Source organism: Scatophagus argus, chromosome 20 (genome assembly GCF_020382885.2).
Source record: "Scatophagus argus isolate fScaArg1 chromosome 20, fScaArg1.pri, whole genome shotgun sequence".
NCBI lineage: Eukaryota > Metazoa > Chordata > Actinopteri > Scatophagidae > Scatophagus > Scatophagus argus.
In genome coordinates, this window is record NC_058512.1 from 5,314,529 (window position 1) to 5,335,258 (window position 20,730).

Here is a 20,730-nt window from a genome sequence, read left to right on the forward strand (position 1 = left end):
GAGATAAAAAGCATCAAGGAAAATGCAAGGAGGAATGTAAGTGAGATGGGAGATTTTAGGAAGAGGGTCAATAAAGTGCAAAGGGAAAGGAGACAAGTGAGAGACAGAGACAGAGAGAGAGAGAGATGAGGGCAGAAGGCGACAGCAGAGCGAGTTCATCTTTATTAATGGCCAAAGAGCAGAGAGGGAGTTATTAAAAAGGAGAAAGATGAATGAAAGAATGAGTGCGAACGAGGGGAGGGGTGACGAAGGGAGATGTGATATATGCCCCCTCCTGGCTTTCTGAAATCCAATAATAACACTGAGGAATGGGCCAGCTGCTGGACTGGGAGAAGGAGGAGAGGGAGAAGGAAAGGAGGGAAGGAACATTTATAGGAAGCAGAGAGTGAAAACCAGAAAGGGGCAGCAGTGAGATTCCCACACCGACAAATACGTGAATCCAGCTGCTGTTTAACATATCCTGTCTTTACTATATTACAAGTTTAGCATGTTAGCATGCACAAATTTGCTTCTTAGCACTGAACAAAAGCTACAGTACACTAACTGTTTACGATGGGAACGTCATTAGTTTGGCAGGCATTTTGTCATTAACCAAAGTGCTGAGCAAATAAAAATGCTGGCCTGATGGTGGCACTGGATAAAAAGAAGAGATGGTGAGTGTCTGCACCACAACACATCACATTACATTCATCCAACAGGTGTCAAGACATTTCATTTAATTTACAATATAACCATTCATCCTGATGGGAACATGAACATTCATACTCAGTTTCAGGGGAATCTATACAATAGTAGTTGAAAAACCATCCAACCAAAACCACCAATTTCAACTTTATGGCAGCATTCAAGTAAAAATGAGGGTTCAATCACTGGGGACCATGAATATCAGTACAAGAGTTCACAAAACTGACATATCATCACCTGCAGGTCCAGCAATGTGTTGATGAAAACCGAGCAGAATGTGATCTCACAGAACCTCTCAAAAGGAAGGATGCTGACTGGGTAGATCACAACCTGAACTCTGACTATCCAGGCTGCAACCAAAACTTGTGAGCATTACAATAACTAATATCCTGTATCAAGCTCCAACAGAAAAATGGTCTCAGTCTAACAGAGGAATCAGTGAAAGATGACAGCTTGTGCTCTCACTGCCAAGTACCCACAGACAGTCCTGAATCACCTCCAACGAGATGTTACCCACACTGGCAACAAAACAGTGCTTAGTTTTGGCAAAATAATAGGAATAAAATACAAACACGTATTTGCATTCAGCAAATGATGGCGGCCACTCAGAATTAAGTATCCATGGAGCGCATGAAAAAGTAATTCCCCAAACTTGTTTGCATAGCTGGTCTGCACTGAGGCCTTACAATGTATGCATAAGACCTGATGTGGGACAATATCCCACTTGATCCTCCCCTGTGTCCTCAGTCCAGATGCAGATGCCATCTTAACCCAGACCAGTAACTGATAACTTATTGATAATTATTTAGAGATGTTTTATATTAACCAACACAGTATTTCTAGGCTTACCGCACTAGTGGCCCGGGAAACTCATGGACTGATTTTAAATCATCTCACGTGATGCTACTTAGCCAATGAAATCCACAACTCAAGTCGGTGAGTCAGACACACACACACACCAGAATACACAAAGGGAGAGTTGAGAGAAGTGAGTGAGTCAGAGAAAAGTAATTTCAAATGCTGTGCTCTAAAAAGAGAAAAGTAGACAGTGAATACACAGTTTTTAATCAAGAATGGACAGACTCTTAGATGTGCATTTTTCCCATGGGCAGCTCAAAACCAGTATGTCTCATATCCGAGACCGTGGCGATTATTAAATGCAGCAATGTGAACCACATTACCAGACAAAGCACAGAGCATCAAACAAACCCAAGTACTCAGTATTTGCATGAGAAAAACTCGTGCCAGAGAGAAACAGAGACATCCTCTTGTGCCAGGAGTCCACTGTCTTCAAAGTGCAATGTCTCCCCGATATGCTGTGCACACTGGGTCCCCATCACTTTCATTTTATTTTTCTGCTAACTGTGACATCCAGTGGAATTTTCTCACAGTGTATCATCAAATAATATGATGCCTCTGACTCTGCACTGCCGGATGGTTAATGGAGGCTACACTCGTTGGAGAAAACAGCATCTACTTCGTTTCTGATTGCTCGTATTGATGCAGAATGAGTCTAAAAAGAAGCCAACTGATTCCAAGGAACTGACAACTGTTAATGTATATGGTAGCTGGAAACATCTCAGAATGAGCTCAGAACAGCTCAGTGAGACATGACTTTATCAGAGACGGATACACCAATAAAAATCAAAATGGCTCCAGGCAAAACAAGTTGTATCACCAGTCGACATTCTTTAAGAGCATTTTAAATAGCATCTGAGCACAAATGTTTCCCTTAAGCCCCACTCCTCTGCAGTGAGAGGACTTGGCATCCTTCTCTGTCGGTCTTAATGAATCTGCATCTACAGGACGTCTTCCGTTTTAGCTATGATTTCCAACCTTCTGATTCCCTTGTGTGTCTCATCACTGCTTGGAACTCATTCTGGGCTCAAATGGCACAGAAGCATAAATACAACAAGATGCGTCTACCCAGCACAGTTTCAAAAGCAGTCATCACGGACAAATCCTTGTCGGTTTCCATGAAGAACTGAAGTGCCGCACTGTCGAAAGTGTTGGATGAGAGTTTCACATTGCAGCCCTTTTATCTGGGGAGTACTGTCAGCGTCACTTGACACTTTTCCACTGCAAAATGTGAACTGACCAGCTGTGTGCCTGGTTTGTGACGCTATTGTCCTCCATATTGACTCCGTCTTTACACAGCTGCGGAGTGCAAACACAATCCGTCAAAGAGGTGCAGATGACAAGTGCAGCATCCCAACTGGAGCGGCGGAGTTCATATCTACGCAGCCCTTCACATTGTGCTGCACAATTAAATCAGACACAATCGACATTTTTATAGTAACAATGGATCGAGTGACTGAGGGGTTGGCTTTTAGGGACATTGTTTACTTTTCTGGCCAGTGTTTGGTTGATGCTCACCACTCTCATTAGCTTCATTTTCATATCTAAAAGCACACAGTAGACAACCTGTTCAGCATCAAACCGGAGACAAATGCAGCCAACTGTTGCAGGCAACTGAACAGTGAACATGTTGGAACATTTAGCAGCTAAAGAAAGCTACATTTCCCTTATGATTTGGTGGAGGTCAAACCTGAGTTAAAAGGAGAGTGAATACTGTACATTCATCATTTGGCCAGCGACATCATCTCAGAATGAATGTTAATGTTAGGGCTTAAAGGGTGTCCAGCAGAGTTCAGTGTTACTCAGTGAATAATATGAAAAGCCAGTCTATTTAAGTCATAAACTGTTTACCTCCATATTCACATAACACCTGTAGGTCAGCACAGTGGTAAGAAAGTTTTGGCAGTAAGGTGTTTCACGTCATCCACATGTGTGTGATGAACAAAACCGGGACAATCGGGTAACTGGGCATCGGTACTCAATACCTTTAAGGTATCGACCGAAACAACCAAGAACAGCACAATTAAATGATACCTGCATTTTGGTGCTTTTTGTACCCAGAGCAAGAGAAAAACGACTGATTGAATGGTTTTCAATTTAATCTTAATCAATTTAATGCAACACACTGTGTGACTGGCCCACAACGAGAGCAGCTACAACCACAATGCAGCCTGTGATGAAGATGAGCCTGGCAGTTCAAGGGACCAGCTGCTTTATGATATCCAAAACTCCTTAGAGTACCTTTAAAATGTGCCTGTTTCTGCTGCCCCAAGAAAGAAATTAACATACATTTAGATGAAATCTGGTTCATTAGAAATATTATTGCATTTGCAGTTTTGCTATATGTATAATTTTCCCCCTCACTGTTGGGTTGCTCCTCATAAAGCATAAAGCACTCCTCACGTCTCTGCCTAAGCAACAACCGCAGAGGAAGTACCAGCACACACACTCATGCACTTGTACAGAGCCACACTGGCTGTGGACGTGTTGTGCTTGGGATGCTGGGGTCCATGCATCACCTCTTGTGGGACACGTAAGGTGACTCCTGGCAGCCCGACAAGAACTGGCACCACATTTTTCTCTTAATAGAGTCACTCACAGCTCCTCCCTCCCTCTTTGATTTCTCTCTAACACACAAACTGGTACACAGCTCATTTATCTGGTCTTCTTAAGACAGATTAGCTGTTCAGTCTCCATGGCAACTACACATCTACCATCATTAGCTGAGCAAGTTTTACTGCCGTCATGAATTTACTGACCCAGCAGTACAGCTCCAGACTACCGAAGACTATTAGACAAAAATCATTTGATCATTTAGATAACCACATAATAATTTTATACATTTTCTAACATCTCAAATGTGGGGATTTGTTGCTTTTTTTAATGGGAATTATTTTATTTACACTGCAAAAATCATACAGGAATTTAGTGGAACTAACTAACCTTTGGTCAGTAATTTAAGGTAAATATTAAATATTATGAAGTTTCACTGATTTTAAATCAATTCAACTTAAAATGTCTAGTTTTTATTTTCAGATCAGCTTCTAACTTATAAATATGACTTGAAGTTTAAAACTGCCAGATGTTTTAGTGAAGTAAAAACAAGAGTACAAGATTTTTCTCAGAAATGTAGTGGAGTAGAAGCATAAACTAGTAGTACTTATGTAAATGTACTTAGTTACTTTCCACTACTGCCACTATTGCATACACTCCCTGTACCGTTACTTAAAATGAAGAAGTAGTCAGAGGGGGCCTGTCAACCCGACAAGTGGACAGAAAAAAGTGTTTCCACAAGCAGGACAGTGGAGTCCAAAAGATGGAAATAGTCTGCTAAACAAGGGATAAGAAGGAGGAGCTGAAGCCAGACAAGCTCATTAAAGAGAGGGCAGTGGTGTGACAAATGATGCATGGAGCTGACGGCATTGATCCCCCCCCTTCACCAGAGGAGGGGGCGTCTGGGCAGGGAGGTGCATGGAAAAGTGTGTGTGTGTGTGCATGGACTGAGAAATAGTCAGGTGCCACTGCCCTAATGGAGAGGCCAAAGCCGCCAGCCTGTTGACAGATGACTTGTCAGAGCAGGGGAGGAGAAAAAAGCGTAGAGGTAGTGATTAGATAGTTGTGCTAATGCTTGACCTCCGCTACCCCGGTGCCTGTCCTTCATCTCGACTGGAGAAGGGAGTGGAAAAAAAGAGAGAGAGAACGAAAGAGGGAGAGGACAGAGTGACAAAAAAAAGTGGGAGGGGAATTGCTGAGATGGATTTTTTTTTTTTGGAGGGAAGGGAGGGACTGGCTTTCTTGGCACCACATCAGCACATTGTTCAGACGGTGAAAGCTATAATAAAAAAAATTCTGTTTTCATGGTTTTGCGACAGCATACGCAGCTCAAACGTGGACTTCACCATCCTACATCACCTCCTGTCTCATGCTTTTGTACTTTTATCAATAATTTTGGAGGCAGCGTCATGCGGCAGGAGGATTATCTGAGACTCTCCTCACAAGAAGAACAACAGAAAGTTTCGCAAAATGGAAAATGTTTATGTTCCAGTGACAAAACCTCCCAAACAGCTGTAGCAATCAAGACTAGAGCAAAAGAGGAAGTTGGGTGACGTTAAACAAAAGCAGCACACTTACCAGAATCGCAGTGATAGATAATATATTTTTATATATTTAATATACACTTTGTGGTTATAAAACAACCTGCACAACAACTATCACTTTTGTAAGCTTCTAATGTGCAGCTTTTGTAGAGAGGACATCACAGAAGTGTTGATTAAACTCCTGTAGTAAATCCTGAGGTCATCCAGTCTGAGACCTTCTAGAGTTAGTGTATTGGGTTGCACTATGCTGTAAGGTAGACCTAAACTACAGCCTGAAGAAATGTGTGAAGAGCTGTACCAGGCACAGAGCCACTCTGGCTGAAAAGCACAGCGGGCTCACTGTTGGCAACATGGAGAAGGCAGCTGTTGCAAGTCATATCCAGTTTCTGTGGAATATCTAAATTTTATACACAGCACACTTTCCCATTCAGCCTTCATAAGCAGTATATACGTATGTAAAAAGTAAGAGGAAAAATACTAAGAGGCTTTAAGAGAAGGAATCTAGTAAGTGGACCTTTTTGGTCAAACTACTATTTAGAAACTCTACAATGAAGCTTCAAGTTGGACACTTCATACTGAGTTCAGAACAGTTTTACAAAAAAGTTTTAAACCAGCCTGTGAAGGTTTTGTAGCCTACTTATTACATTACATTTCGTTTGAGCCAAGGTGACTGAGAGTAAGTGTATTCAGAAATGTGGACACAATTCAAAAGTTGCAAGAATCATGCAAATACATCAGATTCAATACTTTGAACTGCCTTAAGTGCGACATCTAATAACAACAGCTTTTTGATTGGGTGTTTCTTGCCAAAATTCACCTTTGGTGCCATAATTCACATCCACTGTGAAGTTTTTATATACACAGATTTGTGCCGTCGGCTTTTTACCGAAGAAAAAGATATTTTCTGAGGCATTTTCTCAATGTTTTGCATTGATGACTCAACTTGGCGAGCTTCGTGTCCATACTAGTCTCAAAAGTGCTCCAGCTATGAGTCACAAAACACAGCCTATGGGAAAAAAAATGAATAGGACCTTTGTTTTTCATAATTCCACATGTTAGTCAGTCAGTCACAGAAGATGATTTGTCCTCAAAAGCAAATAAACAAAAACTTTATTCACTTCCTGTCAGGAGAAAGAACTCTGTGGATCAATTTGGAATAAGTTTGCATCTTACACTGCTGATGATTCCCAAAACAAAGAACTTTAAATACACCGAGCTTGACCAACAATAAGGCATTCTCTAACAAATACTTTGTAGAGGAAGCCAGCAGTATGTCTTTTTTAAAATAACAACTGCTTGTCAACAAATGTCCAAAAGAAGCTCTAATTTACTTAAAATCACTGACAACTTGCCATGTATTAAACATGAAGGTTTGTCAATTTTATTATAGGTTGTCCAGATAGACTGTTTTATGGATTTTTGTGCGTACGTGCAAAGATGCAAATGACTGCATGCATTATTGGGAGATGAGCCAAGACAACTGCAAGGACAAAGTGAAAAGAGCACTCTTTGCAAGGGAAAGGCAGTCATGAAGGGAAGGAGGGAGGAGAGAAGAAGAAGAAGAAGAAAATAAATGAGTGGGTTTGTTGCGATTCAAGCAGCCACACCAGGACTACCATTACCATACATCAGGACAATGAATGAGGCTTTCAGCAAGCGGTAATAAGAATTTGATAAATCATGAGCCGAGAATTAACTAGACGTCAAAACAATGAGAGCACCCTGATAGATGAAGAGAGGATGATGGCACAGATTAGTCAGAGCAGAGCATAGGAAAGGAGAGGGGGAGGGAGGGAGGGGAGGAGGAGAAGAGAGGGAAATAAAGGTCCAGACAAGGTCAGGAGTGCTCTGAGAGAAGCTAAGGATGGATCAGCAACAAAGAAGGCAGTGAAAACTAATGGCAGAAGGGGAACGAACGGAGAATAGAGACGAGTGAGGGTTAAGGACCGATACAGCGGACACAGCGGAACAAAACCTGAGCAGGTTTGCTCGTGGAGACGTGATTGGATGATACAGTAACACCTGTGCATATCTCCACTCTGTCTCAAGAGATAATAAATTAAAATATTGTTCTTTCAGATCAGTACGCAGAGAATGCAGACAGTCTCAGCTGCTGGCCTGAGAGTTTACAGCTGCTAGCGGCTCTGTGAAGCACAGAGCTAAATGCCAACATCAGCGTCCTGACATGCTCATTATGACAACACTCACGTACTGATGCTAAGCAGATGTAATGTTAACTATGTTACTTTAGCACATTAGCATTTGTTGGCACTAAACACGAAGTACTGCTGAAAATGATGGGAATGGCATTAGTTTTGCAGAAATTTTGACCTGATGGTGGCGCCAAATGGAAAGCCAAAAGAGTATTCATCTACAGAGCACATGAAAGAACAATGCATTAATGGGACATGAATGTGTAATGCTAAGTCAGTGAATACTCCACCCTGATGGCACTCATAAATAGGACACAAATTTTGATAACAGTCCATCCCATAGTTGTTGAGATATTCCAGTCTGGACTAACATGGTGGACCAAAAAACCCACACTGCCTAGCTTAGAGTTGCTAGCATCAGAGAAACATCACTGCAATCAATCCTGCAAGAATCCAAATTTTGCAGCTGATTTGACTTTGACTGACAAGTTTTTCATTAACATTCCACTTTATTGTCTGTCTTTCTCATACGTCGCCTCCCTCCACCCCTCCTGCCTTGGCTACTCCTGCACTGGCAGGGTGAGGGATGTGACAGGAGGATGTTTATTTAATGAGAGCAGTCTGGAGGGGGTAATGAAATCTACCCTAACACCATTAAGAACCAGGCTTATCAGCTCCCAGGACACACGTCAGCAAGCTGCAGCCTTTTGTTCTCCGGCTCGAGGCCGACACCGACCTAAAAGGACAAACTAAAGATTCTCTGAATGCTGTCGACACCTACTTTGAGAAATTAAAAACTGACCACCAAGCTCTGTTTTGAAGTAACTATCTTTTTTCACTTAGCTCATTGTAAAATGATATGGAGGGCATGAAGGAGACTGTGTAAGTGGGCAGGTGTCTGACAGGTACATGTAAGGTATCTGCAGAGTGTGTTTGAGTGTGCAAGATGGTTGGTTTGTTACCTGACCACACAGACACTATCAATCTCCCTCCATGTCACGGTAATTGATGCTGATGGACGGACTTGGTCTTCTCATTCTTTAACACGCATGCGCAGACAAAAATACAATCCTGCACATTAGCACCGCAGCACAGGAAATGTGTGCATGTGTGGCAACATTTAGACAGAAAATAATCCTCCATCTTCTTGCAAACTTCTGTGATTTATACACCTCTTTTTCCTCACTCCTTCCCTGTTTCAGATCTATGTTTCTGGCTTAAGTGCCATCCTGTTTCACCCTTGAATTGTCTGAGCATTACATTAGAGCAAAGCTGCTGATAGCCACACAAAAGCCATGTAAATGAGCTGTGAGAGAGGCCCATCAGTCATCATGCCAGATGCGCTCTCCCATTATTATTTATGGCCATAATTGGCCCGTGTTTCCTCAGGCAACGACTCTACACTGATGGATCTGATGATGGCTCCGCTCAGCCCAACAATCAAGAAGCAGTCAGAAGCAAGAAAGGAGGAGAGAAAAGAGAAAGTTTGCATGTGCAATGGGTGCATGGATGAGTGAAGCTGTAGGGCTGCGTTTAAGTGATGCCAAATTGTTTCTAAGGCAAGCTAGAGCCAGTGTTACGTAGCGGTTGAGTTGCATAAAATGTGATCCAAACAGTGATGCGACTTGGCTGTGGTGGTAAAAATGACAAATTACTTTGGTGATTTGAATAGTTTTTTTCCTGTTCAAAGATTCTTCGTCAATAGTTTCTATTCAAATGTAATCCGTATTTTAAGCTAATTTTCAGAAAAGGTAATACATATTTCCATTCTCTGTTTAATGAATATCAAAGAATAGGATTTGCCATATTGAAGTAAATAAAATTGAACTTGGTGATGTTAATTCTCCAGTCAGTTTCCAACAGTCTTTTAGTAAGTTTTTAAATCAGAAAGTTATCAAGGCTGCGTTCTCAGTCACCAGTGATTGATTCAGTCACATTGACTGAATCACTTTACTGATTCAGTCAATGACTTTGGTAATCCGGTAAAGTCAGACTGAAGGTTTAAAAGGTGCTAAAGAATCCTTCTTATACGTGCTGAACACCTCTAGAGGGTTGAGGATCTGATTGCATTGTGTCAAGGTACTGACACAATGCAAGGCAAAAATTGACTCACTCCACAAATTCATCCATCATTCAAGGGTGATTTAACCCTCCTAATAAGAGTCAATATGTGTTGTTGTGCAATCAGCAACAATCACAAGACACAGTTGGGGAATTAAGATATGGATTGGCAGTGGATTGACATTGGATTTGGTTGGTTGACTAAAGGATTGACAGACAGGGCTCAGAGGTCGTTGGGTAAATCGTCTATCGGCTTCTTGTCCTGGACGTGATGCTGATCTCCTCTTCTGATCACTTTCTCCGTCTGGTCCAGCATTGAGTTAATGACTTTGTGGTGAGAAAGACCGAGTGGAGTTTGCCTGAAGGCTGCAGACATGTTGCATCGTTATGGTTTGTCATCGGTCATCACAAATGTGTTGACAAGTCACATCAGTGTGCCTCTTTCTCTTCCAGTTGGCAGGTAGACTACTTGTTGGCAGGTCCATTTCCCCCTTGTCTTGCACTGAAGGGCACCATGTTAGATTAGTGCATGCTTTGTTGAGTGCAGGTGCACCGAGTATGCATATCTAATATGTGTGACTCTGCCTGGCAGGCTCAGATAATGTGTTTTGCCTTGTTCATTTGGCTCAGAAAGCACTGACCTCTGTAACTGATGATCGGTGTTTCCTCGAGGTTTTTCCCCTTTTAATGCACAGTATCTACTTATTGCGTGCAGCTTGAAGTAAACTTTCTGACCTTACTGTTTCACAGTGGACTCGGGTGATGAGGGACTTAAACATGTCCAGCAATTCTTTGTCCAAGGATGCTGCAACAGCAAACTGCCAAAGCGAATGTAAAAATTGATTTGTACCTTCGAGGATTTAAGAGTTCTACATTTACAGCGCAAAACCTAAGCAAGATGCCATGGAACTAAAATTACCATATTCAGACGTATGATTAATCCTTCACTGAAGGAATCCACTGCATTTTAATTTTGGAAACTTGTTTGGTGGTCTGAACAACCTTATTTCATAATGCCCAGAGGATGAAGCCTAATGACCTGGAAAGCCCCTGACTTTTACTCTAGTGCTGTGAGAACAGGCAGTAGACACAACACTGGCATACAGGAAACGGTTGTCCATTTGCACATTCAGCAGAACATTAACATTAGCATTCATATGGAGCTTTATAAGTTCAATATTCAAACTTATCTAGCTCTGCTTTTGGTCCCTCACAACTCTCTAGAAAATATCTGGCTTTTTGGCTGCTAAATGCTCCATTATGTTCACCAGCTAGTTGCTAATTTTTGTCTGTCTGCAGTTTACTGCTGAGCAGAGAGTGCGCAACAAGACTTTTCCACTGAAAACATCTGCCTGATGCATCTGTAAATCTGTGTGAGAGGGGTGAGAGCAAACAAACACAGTAAATTTGGGGGCCATAAAACCAAAACAGCAAACTTAAAAAAATGTTCCCTGCAGGGTTACTCCTCATTGTGCAATGCATCAAACATCTTCAACTAATTTACTGACTAATACCGTCTAATAACATTGTTGAAACCAACCTGTCTGCTCAGAGAAATACATAATAGCCTACTTCAAGTATTTATTGTAATGTGTATTATCCTAAAACCAGTATGGCATTAAGGGATGACGAAAGCAACGGGCAATGTGAAAGCAGATTAATGAACGTAGTCTAGTTCTGATTAATGTGAGGTGGAAGGAATCATAACTGAAATAAAACATCTGTGATGGGTGGTTTCCAAATGATGCAACCTGCTCTCAACCCCAAAATACGCTATTAGAAAAGACAGTAAAAAGGTACAGATCACAATCGCTGTGTCTGTAAATACACTTTATGTGATCTTGGAGATTATTTTCTGTGCAGATAAGGTGGACTGACAGAGTCAGAACGGAGCTGTTGTCTCAGTGCGTGTCTGTTGCCTGGTGCTGACAGACATGCAGTCATAGTCGGCTGAGTCTTGGCTGCTTCCCCTCAATCATATAATAAGAGAGACAGAGTTGACTTGGCCATGAACTTCACATTCCACTTGACATGTGGTTGTGGGGATTGCTTAAACCTAAATTTTGCCTGTCTGTCTTTATTTACCAAACTCTTTTTTTAGCCATGCTTGCAGCGTCTAGGAATGGCAAAATCTGTCTCTCGGTCCATAGTGGCTCAGACTGAAATTTCTCAGAACGTGCTGAATGACCTGCCATGTCATTTTGTACTGGACCTGAACCCCTGCAGGCTCGTGGCAGCACTAGAGTTGACTTTTTTGTGCTTGGAGCTGAAACACGCTCACAGTGACAATGCTAACTTGCTGTTATTTAACAGGTATAATGTTTGTCACATTCACCATCTTAGTTTAGTGTGTTGGCACGCTGAGCGCTAAATGCAGAGTACAGCTCAGGCTTATGGCGGTCATGCATTTAGATTTGCAGGTCAAGTATGGGACAAATTCTCATTTTGACCTCCTTATGGTGCCATGAAAGTTAAGGAATCGAACCAGAGTTCTTCCAATTTCATACTAGTTCATCTGACGGTTGTTGAGACATTTCACAAAAAAACAAAAATGTCAACCTGGTGTCACTCGAGGAAAAATCGGGGGACTTAAGGGAGATACAACAGCTACAGCAGTTCACTCATGTTACCAAACATTTTGCCACTTTCTGACTAGACAAGGTCTTTCACCCCCCGCCAAAAAAGTTTTTTTTATTCCCAAACACTTTCCCCCTCTCTCTTACCCCCCTCCCCCCTTAGGCCCTTTGCTGTCTCTGTCTGTAACACGTCTTTCAGGCGAAGAAGGAAGCCTCCCTGTCACAATGTGCTTGCTTTTCCTTCCAAGAGAGGATTGATGCGTCTCCCGTCTCTGTGACTGACAGACTACATAAACAGCTAAATGCGTTGCTCAGAGCTGTCTGGCAGCCGGGCCCCCTGTGCAGGCAGAGGCTGTACTCGCACTGATGTCCTGGGGGCCTATGAGGGAGGAACGTGGCCGGGGGCTGGCACTGTTCTTATACGCCTACACCCTTGATGTAGATACACAGTGTGCAAGCTGCTATTCTGAGGAGTGCATATAATTTGGCGTGATGTTCTCATGGTATTAACTTGTAATCTTAATTAATTCATGAACATTTGGACACATTTCGGAAGCATGTGTGATGTTTCCAGTGATATATTCTCACAGCAAGTGTGTAATTCCCGCTCTGTGGATGCCCAGAAGGCAGGAAGACAGATCGAGCCAAATTGCAAAATGCAGTTAAACACCAAATTTTCTTCTATGTCACTTGATTTTTTTTTTCCCACACTGATTTATTCAGGTTAGTAAGTTTCAATAGCTCTTTCGTTTATCTCACCTTCTCTAACTGTGTTTGCTTAAAAAGCTTTGTTAGGCCAGGCCCCTTGCTAAGAGAGCAGGCCTATGCCTCCATCTGCTGGTGAGAACGTGCATTAACTCATGCAAGCCAGGGAAGGAATACAAAACAGATGTACCATCAACATTTAGCAGACTAACAGCTACACGGGTCACTTCCTGTTGAGCAGGTTTCAAGCAGCTAAATTTGACTTCTCTCAGCCATAGTGTGCAGGCCTGCCAACTTTGGGTACTTGGCTGGAGTGAGATTTTGTTGCCCTGGGCTTATTACTTGCACAAATTTGGACTGACTTCGCCACTGGGGTTTACAAACGTGCATGCATGTTACACTTTGACCTTCACTGATGTCGGACGCCAAACAACAACAGGGCCATTTGGGCTAACGTTGCACAGGAATTGTTATAGGAGCTTGGTCTACTACAAGCTACCGAGGGGACTGACCCCGGAGCGACCTTTCTGAGGCGCTAAATTGTCCAAATTTTATTTCTTGATCAGGAATGAGTCCACACGTCTCCATCATACGAGGTTTATTCTCGGTGCAACAAAAAATGTGTCCATTCAGCTTCCAACATACATCACCTGTGCCCTAGCGGTCAAAACCCGTTTGCCCTTCCGGGGTCACACAACACCTGATGGCCCCAGATTTCCCATTACATATATACCCTTTTATGGCCTGAATGACCACAGCGCCCCCTATGGTACCTACAACAAATGCAGAGCCACCATGCTTCCCATAACATTGCATTTGGCTCCTACAATAACCACAAACCGCAAAGAGCGGGTGGCCATTCGTGTTAATACACCGAGCGGACACGGCGGTCTGCAACACAAACAGCAACAACGACAGCCTACGTCACCACAAATGCTGAAGAGTAAACAACTTACCAGTGGCGTTTTCATCACGCAGCTGTCAGTCTGGATCCAATCAAACAAAAATGGCATAATGTTTGCCGTAACCTTAATGAAAACTCCAAAGTCACCGTAAACATTTTCACTTCCTGCGGCCAACGGCAGGACGCTTAGTTGCCACGCGCGGAGAGTTGAGTCGTTGTGAGTGAGAAGTTTATGAGCAGAGCGCGTTAGGCCTCTGCGCTTGCGTACTCAGACGTTGGTAGTTTTTCCCCCAAATGCTAGCTAACACAAGATAGCAAACTGAACCCGTCGCGTATCGCTAGCGGAAGTAGTTGTATTGTTTTATCGCCCACCCCCCAGAATAATCAATATTAGTTTGGTTTAGAGTATAACCATACATTCATTAGCTTGTTTATCTGTTGCTGTTGTTTTGAGACTGAAGTGTAAGATGCCGGAAGCATGAGAGTTGAAAGCTGAAATTTTACGTTATTTATTTCCGTTGTTTTAAGCGCATAACCACACACGATGTCATCATTCAGCTTTTTATATGTCTGTTGTTTCTAATAATAAACAATACCAAGTGCCTTCAGTAGTTCAGTGAGGCACAGCATTCTTAAGAGCTAAATGCTAATGTTAGCATGTTAGCAAAAGAAATAAAGCTAAAAATGTGGGGGGAAATACTTGGAAAAGATTTATCTTTATTAATATTTATGACAATAAAGAGACAGTTTATCAATTTAATGTTTTTATTTTTTTGATGCTTACACAGCAAAACATACAAGAGAAAATATGTTTTTTCAAACGTTTCACTACACAGACACCACAAGTTATGACCAGTAAATGGTGAAAAAGTTCTTGGTAAAAGAACTGGTTGTGTGATCCGCTTTGGGTAAAAAATGGATGGGTAACATGTTTAAAAAAATAGATATTTTTCCAAAAATATAAGTTATAACATATAAGTTTTACATTATGAATATTTTGCATAAAGGAAAAGGCATTACAATGTGTGCTACACTACAGACTAGATTATCTAAAATTGCTTTTGATCAATAATATACTGCGTACCTCATATGGAAATTGATTATCCACACCTTGCATAATTTAACATGGATATACTGTATGGGTAGGTCACATACTGTCACGAGTCATCATATGTGTCATGACAAGCGATGACTGGGCCATTAGACAACCACCTTAAGGATTTCAACATCCTTTGTGAGTTTGAATGGGCTTGAGTCTGACTTGGAACGACCCCCTGTCTCCGCTGCACTTATTTTATCACAATACTCTGGCTGACCGCTCTGCTGATGGCCAAATTCGAAGCTGATCCTGAGCTCTCCCATCTGAGAGCGTGGGAGAAAATCGGGGATCCACTCGATCACAAAAGGACTGGCCTCCTTCTGATCCGCTGAGCCTGGTCCTGCAGGAATATACGAGAGTGTAAATACAGCTGTCCAAACTGACCTCTTGGGCACTACAGCAGCTGAGAAAAAAAAGACACCTACCGACTTTGAGGAATGTGCGCAGCTCCATTGGTCGTATAGCCTGTGGTCGATCCGCTGTCCTGTACGCCTCTGGGGATTCTGGTTCAGACGGAGGCTCGGGGCAGCGAAAACGTGAATAAGAGCCATCAATGTTCTTTACAAAACTCTGAGAGAGCTCCAGAGGCACCTGGTGGAGGGACAGATAAAAAGTGTAAGTTCGGGCATAGGTTGGTACATAGCTGTGGGTTATAGTATAATATAACTTAGATACAGGTTATTATAGCAAACCATCAGATTAGTAACCATGCTGTCCATAGTAATGGTACTAGAGTAAACAAAACACACAAATTACACCTTGCATGGGCGAGAGAGAGGAAGTGTTTACCTCTGGGGTGTCAAAGATGCGTTTGACCTGCATGGGGCTGGTGATGTGCCAGGTGTACTTGGAGAGAGAGCCGAGAGGAAGTCCATCATTTCTCACAAACGCTGACGTACACACAAAGAAGACAAAGAGAGAGAGAGAGAGATTTGTTTAGCCAATGATGGAAGAAGTATGCAGATCCGTCATTCAAAATTTGACTGAACGACAGAGGGATATGTCAGTGAAAAGTACTCAAATTAAAGTGTCAAAAAAAGTTTGTGCAGAAAAATGTCACCTGTGCCAAACATATTACTGAATACGACATTATTACGGTTAATACCAATTCATTGATGCTATTTCACAGTTGGAAATAGTTCTAACTAAAGATTGTGTTTGACATAATTTAGCATAACGTGTTGCTCTACCTGTCGTGAAGTTAGGCAGTCTCTTCTTCTTGGAGCCCAGTGACAGACGAATCTGCAGAGCGTTGAAGAACTCCTGGGGAATGTGATACACCAGAGGTTGTGGTTTCCCTGATGGAAAAACATCAACACCAACAACTTTTTTTTTTAAACTGTGTGCAACAGGCAACCTGCAAGTCTAATATCTTCCTTTACTTAAACTCCTGCTCTGTATGACCCAACTACTTTAAAAGCTAGAACTAACAGCTTTATTAATGGTCAATAAATTATTCAGTAATGTTTTATAGACCATTATTATGTGATTAATAAGACTTGTCAGTTGCCAAAACCCATTTCTTAAAGTAACAGTTTGACATTTTGGAAAATATATTGAATTAATTTAATTTTAAATTTAATCAACTCTTGACAAACCTTAGATGAGAATATTGACAACATTCTCATATCTCATACGCGTTCAACACAAGACTCCAGTTAGCAGTAGCTTAGGTTAGCTTATTTTGGCTCTCTAAATCTCCAACCTGTCATTTTTACACTGGTTTTTATGCATGTTAAACAGGCAAAATGTTAATTATTGGGCTTTAGTTGTACTGGTGGATGGATTCTGTTCTCTTTGGACAGAGCCAGGCTTGCTAATCCCCCCCCCTTTTCCCAGTCCTTATGCTAGGCTAAGCTAAGTTAGCAAGCTGCTGGCTGCCCTCCCAAAATGTCAAACTATTCCTTTAATCAGAAGTGCATGTTTATGTTGATATGATTTGTCTTTGAGCAGAAATGACACGCAGGTTAGCTTCAACTTTACCATCAGACTGGTAGTGCATTGTCTGTTGGATCCTCTCTGTGACACTGGCCAGCCACTGGTGGAAGCCCATCGTCACCGTATGTTCATCCACAACCTGGGCACTTCCTGAGACAAGCACACACAGATTAGAAAATCAAGCAAAAATCCCCCCCTCCCAAAAAAACTTCTTTGTTTACACGCAGACCACCCACCAACTAGACATTTAGTCATTAAGTCTGAAAGATTTTGCCTGCCAGATTTAATTAGAAAGGCCGACTTGGAAATGTTTTGTAAGGCACTAATTAAATGTTAAAATATGCTCTGCGTCCTCTACAGTGCAATTCTGTTCTTTTCGACGGTGGATCAGGATTAATGCTGCAGGATTAGACAGAGGGATGACAAAGATAGAGACAGATGTCTAAGACGATGTAAGACTCTTTAACAGAAAGATTTAGACAGCAGAAAGATGAAAAGGCAGGGAGGGGAGGGCTCAGTGGGAGACAGGCAGGGAGGCAGCACCTGGAGCCTTCAGCCCACCAGCACCAGGGGCTTTCCTTTGACCAGCTTTCCTCAGGCCGGAGGCTGACACTCCCTCGTTCCCCACCCCACAGGGAAAGGCCACTGAGAGGGCAGAATATTTAAGAATGACAAGTTGGGAACGAGAAAGACGGGAAAAGAAGAGAGGATAATGGAAGATTCAGACAAACATGCTTTGGAGAATCATCCTGCATTAACGAGTGATAAATGATGATAATAAATCTGTCAGGAAGTATTATGTTGAGACCACCAGAGAGAGATTCATCCAGGCGAAGTTTCTTTGTCTTTGGATGGGAGTTGAATGATTCAGCCTGTTGCAGGGGCTTCTCACTGGGACTAATTGCTTTACTGGTGGTGTTCTGTTGGACACCTGGAAAAACATGGAGAAAGGCAAGCTGAGCAATAAGTTGTACTGAACCAAATAATACATTAAAGGAATAACTTGACATTTTGGGAAATATGCTTATTTGATTTCTTGCTAAGAGCAGGTCATTATGCCTCTCAAGTCTGTCCATTAAATACAAAGCGAGACAGTCAGCTTTCTAAAGATAGAATCAGCACAAGGACATACAAATTACCAACAGAATATTACAGATTTTCTGTCTGATTTCTCTAATTGTTTCTGCACCAACAGAATTGCTGTCAGTAAAAGCAGTTTGTTTGCAAATGACTGCATTCTGACATGAGTATGTAAGTTTCACACGGTGTTTCAACTTTTATTGAACTGGGGTTCTTTTAGACTGTGGTAGTTTTAGCAAGACGTACCTAATAAACTGGCAACTGAATGTATGTGCCAGTTTTGTCTTAAAGTGGAGTCGGTGGGTTTCATTAACGGCGAAGACAACCAGTGGAAACTCTCAGCAAGAGAGTGAATAAGATTATTTTCCAAAATATGAAACTATTCTTTTAAAACAGGTTGAAACTGACAGAAAAAAAACTTTGGCTCAGTTACTGTACCACTAGGAGTGTAGCTGATGAATGCAGCAAACTCTGAAGCCAGTTTCTCATCACTTGCAAAAGCACACACGCAGGCGTAAAAGTGAAGGCAGGGCTGTGATGTGGCTGAGCTGGGAGGAGGGTGAGGGTTGGTGGATCCTGCTGCTCCATCAACACCAGCTTTACTTCTTCTGCTGCTTAACTGACAGGCACAGTGGAAAATGGCATGTTGCTGCTCTCTGCTCCTTTTTTCGCTCTTTGAAACCTCACACAGTCCACCTGCACCTACGGTAAGGTGCAGCAGCCCCAGAGGATGCTGGGAATCTGTGTGGCACTTTACCACCAGGGTGTCTTTTGCGACGCGCTGCACCAGGGGCCCTGGAGACTCTGTGGCCAGCCTCCACAGCTCCTCCCTGGCCTGAATGGAGGCCTGCAACCCCTCCAGGACAGAGCTCTTTAAGGTCAGCGGGGTTGCACGGCTGTGACACTCTATAGCTTGCTTGATATGGATGCAGAGGCTGTCAGACGACTGCTTGGAACTGGCGACCCCTGATTCTGATTCGCCCTGGTTTGACCTTTGACCCTGCCTGCAAGATGGCACAAAGCAGCGCCCCAGGTTGATGCGGGTCAGCAGGGTGGCTCCGTCGCCTGTCGCGATAGCAGTATCAGTGGGCACAAGTTCAACAAAGCCCATCTGCGTAGCTGTGGCTCCTCTTCCTCTATGACACACTGAAAACACCTGAACTCCTCCACCTAAGCCACCACCCAGGGCTCCACCTCCTCCAGCCTCTCGCTCTTTCCCCCCTCTCTCTTCACTGTCTATTATCACTTTCACAACCTCCACTGCACAAGTCTTGCTGCTCCTGCTCACAGCTGTAGCATTTCTAAGGGGGATCCCGCAGGCCTTGTTCTTGCAGCTGAGCCCTCGGGTGCCATTGTAGATGCCACACTGTGGACATTTTCGGATGCCCCGCAGGGTGGCCCTGCCCAGGTTGGAGAGGAAGGCGGGAGTAGTGGCGGTGGCCTTTCTGCTGTCTCTCTGTTTTGATGCAAGGCTGGCCTGGGTGGTTGAGGTCTGCGGGCTTGAGGATGAGACCACGCTGGATGAGGAAGACATCATAGGTGCTGTTTCCATTTTGAGAGTCTTTTTAGCGAGTTTTGCTGGAAACTTTGACAAAAAGGGATAAGAAACATAAATGGGAAAAAGTGACTAATGTGACTACATATTATGAGTAACTGGTTTGTTTATCTAAAAAAACAAAATCACAATATTAAACTATATGAAGGCACTAAACTACACACTGCATCAGATATATCATGTATGTTTAACCATCTCACTTTAAACTCATTCCCTGAATAACACAGAATCGTAATGGGTGTGTTTCTTATAGGTAATGTTTAAACTACCTGTGATCCGCTTCTGTTTGGTCAAATTCTGCTCTACTCTCGCCTTCAAACCTTCTCGACCGTCGCCATTCCTCCTTACATCCCGACAGCCGCATTGCGCCTGTAACGGCACTCTCCATTGGTCAGGGGCGACCACGTGATTAAAAAGAGGCCGGCTTCTCGGGCGCGCTGAACTATGGGTGGTGTAGTTCGTGTCGATTAACGGCTAAATGCCGGATGTCTTTGAGTTGACAGGAGTTAAGTTTTCAGCTGTTTTCCTGTGGCTTTTGGCCTTGTTATGCAGCGTCAACTTGCATTTTATTGTAAATATAATTTGTATTTTGTTGCAGCGAGGCAATGACAACACCAAGTAGACAACAATGATTTACACAAGTACTCAAACTTGAGTCGTTTCTTTACGTGCCACTTTTTGCTTCTACACCACTATATTTTATAGTGGGATGTACTATTTTTACTACTACATTTATCTGACAGCTTTAGTTAATTTTACTAATCAGGATATTTGCACAAAACAAAGAGTTAGTTTTGTTTTAAGGGCACCAGCACAGCTGAAATTTGTAGTCAGTTAACCAATTAGTCGATCTGGGAGTAATTTGAAAATCGTTTTCTTTTATTTACAAAAATGTTGGGAGCATCTCAAATGTGGAGGTTTGTTGCTTTTCCTCATATATATATATATTATGTTTATTATATAATTATTATATTATATATTATATTATGTTTTTATTATGACATTTTCTGCATTGAGTAC

At 42.4% G+C, this 20,730-nt stretch overlaps 2 protein-coding genes across 4 annotated transcripts in view; both read right to left on the bottom strand.

The window, feature by feature from the left end:
- The window catches only part of LOC124051688 (zinc finger protein 703-like), a 72,012-nt gene extending 57,397 nt beyond the window's left edge, over nt 1–14,615 (bottom strand). For both annotated transcript variants that reach the window (XM_046375294.1, XM_046375295.1), the window contains exon 1: nt 14,091–14,615. The gene's annotated coding sequence lies outside the window, so the exon portion shown is untranslated. The remainder of the gene's footprint in view (nt 1–14,090) is intronic.
- A 165-nt stretch (nt 14,616–14,780) lies between these two features.
- Nucleotides 14,781–20,116, bottom strand: c20h2orf42 (chromosome 20 C2orf42 homolog). 2 transcript variants are annotated; one of them, XM_046375286.1, is made up of 9 exons: nt 19,980–20,116; nt 18,594–19,740; nt 17,887–18,006; nt 17,619–17,720; nt 17,121–17,225; nt 16,328–16,435; nt 15,927–16,027; nt 15,563–15,728; nt 14,781–15,477 (listed from the first exon to the last, which is right to left on the bottom strand). In XM_046375286.1, the coding sequence occupies exons 2-9, from the start codon at nt 19,705–19,707 to the stop codon at nt 15,239–15,241; spliced, it is 2,055 nt and encodes a 684-aa protein (XP_046231242.1). In that variant the 5' UTR covers nt 19,708–19,740; nt 19,980–20,116; the 3' UTR covers nt 14,781–15,238. The 2 variants fall into 2 exon arrangements, with proteins under 2 accessions (XP_046231242.1, XP_046231243.1); XM_046375287.1 differs by lacking the exon at nt 17,619–17,720 and having other exon boundaries at nt 14,782–15,477.
- Nucleotides 20,117–20,730: the final 614 nt, after the last annotated feature.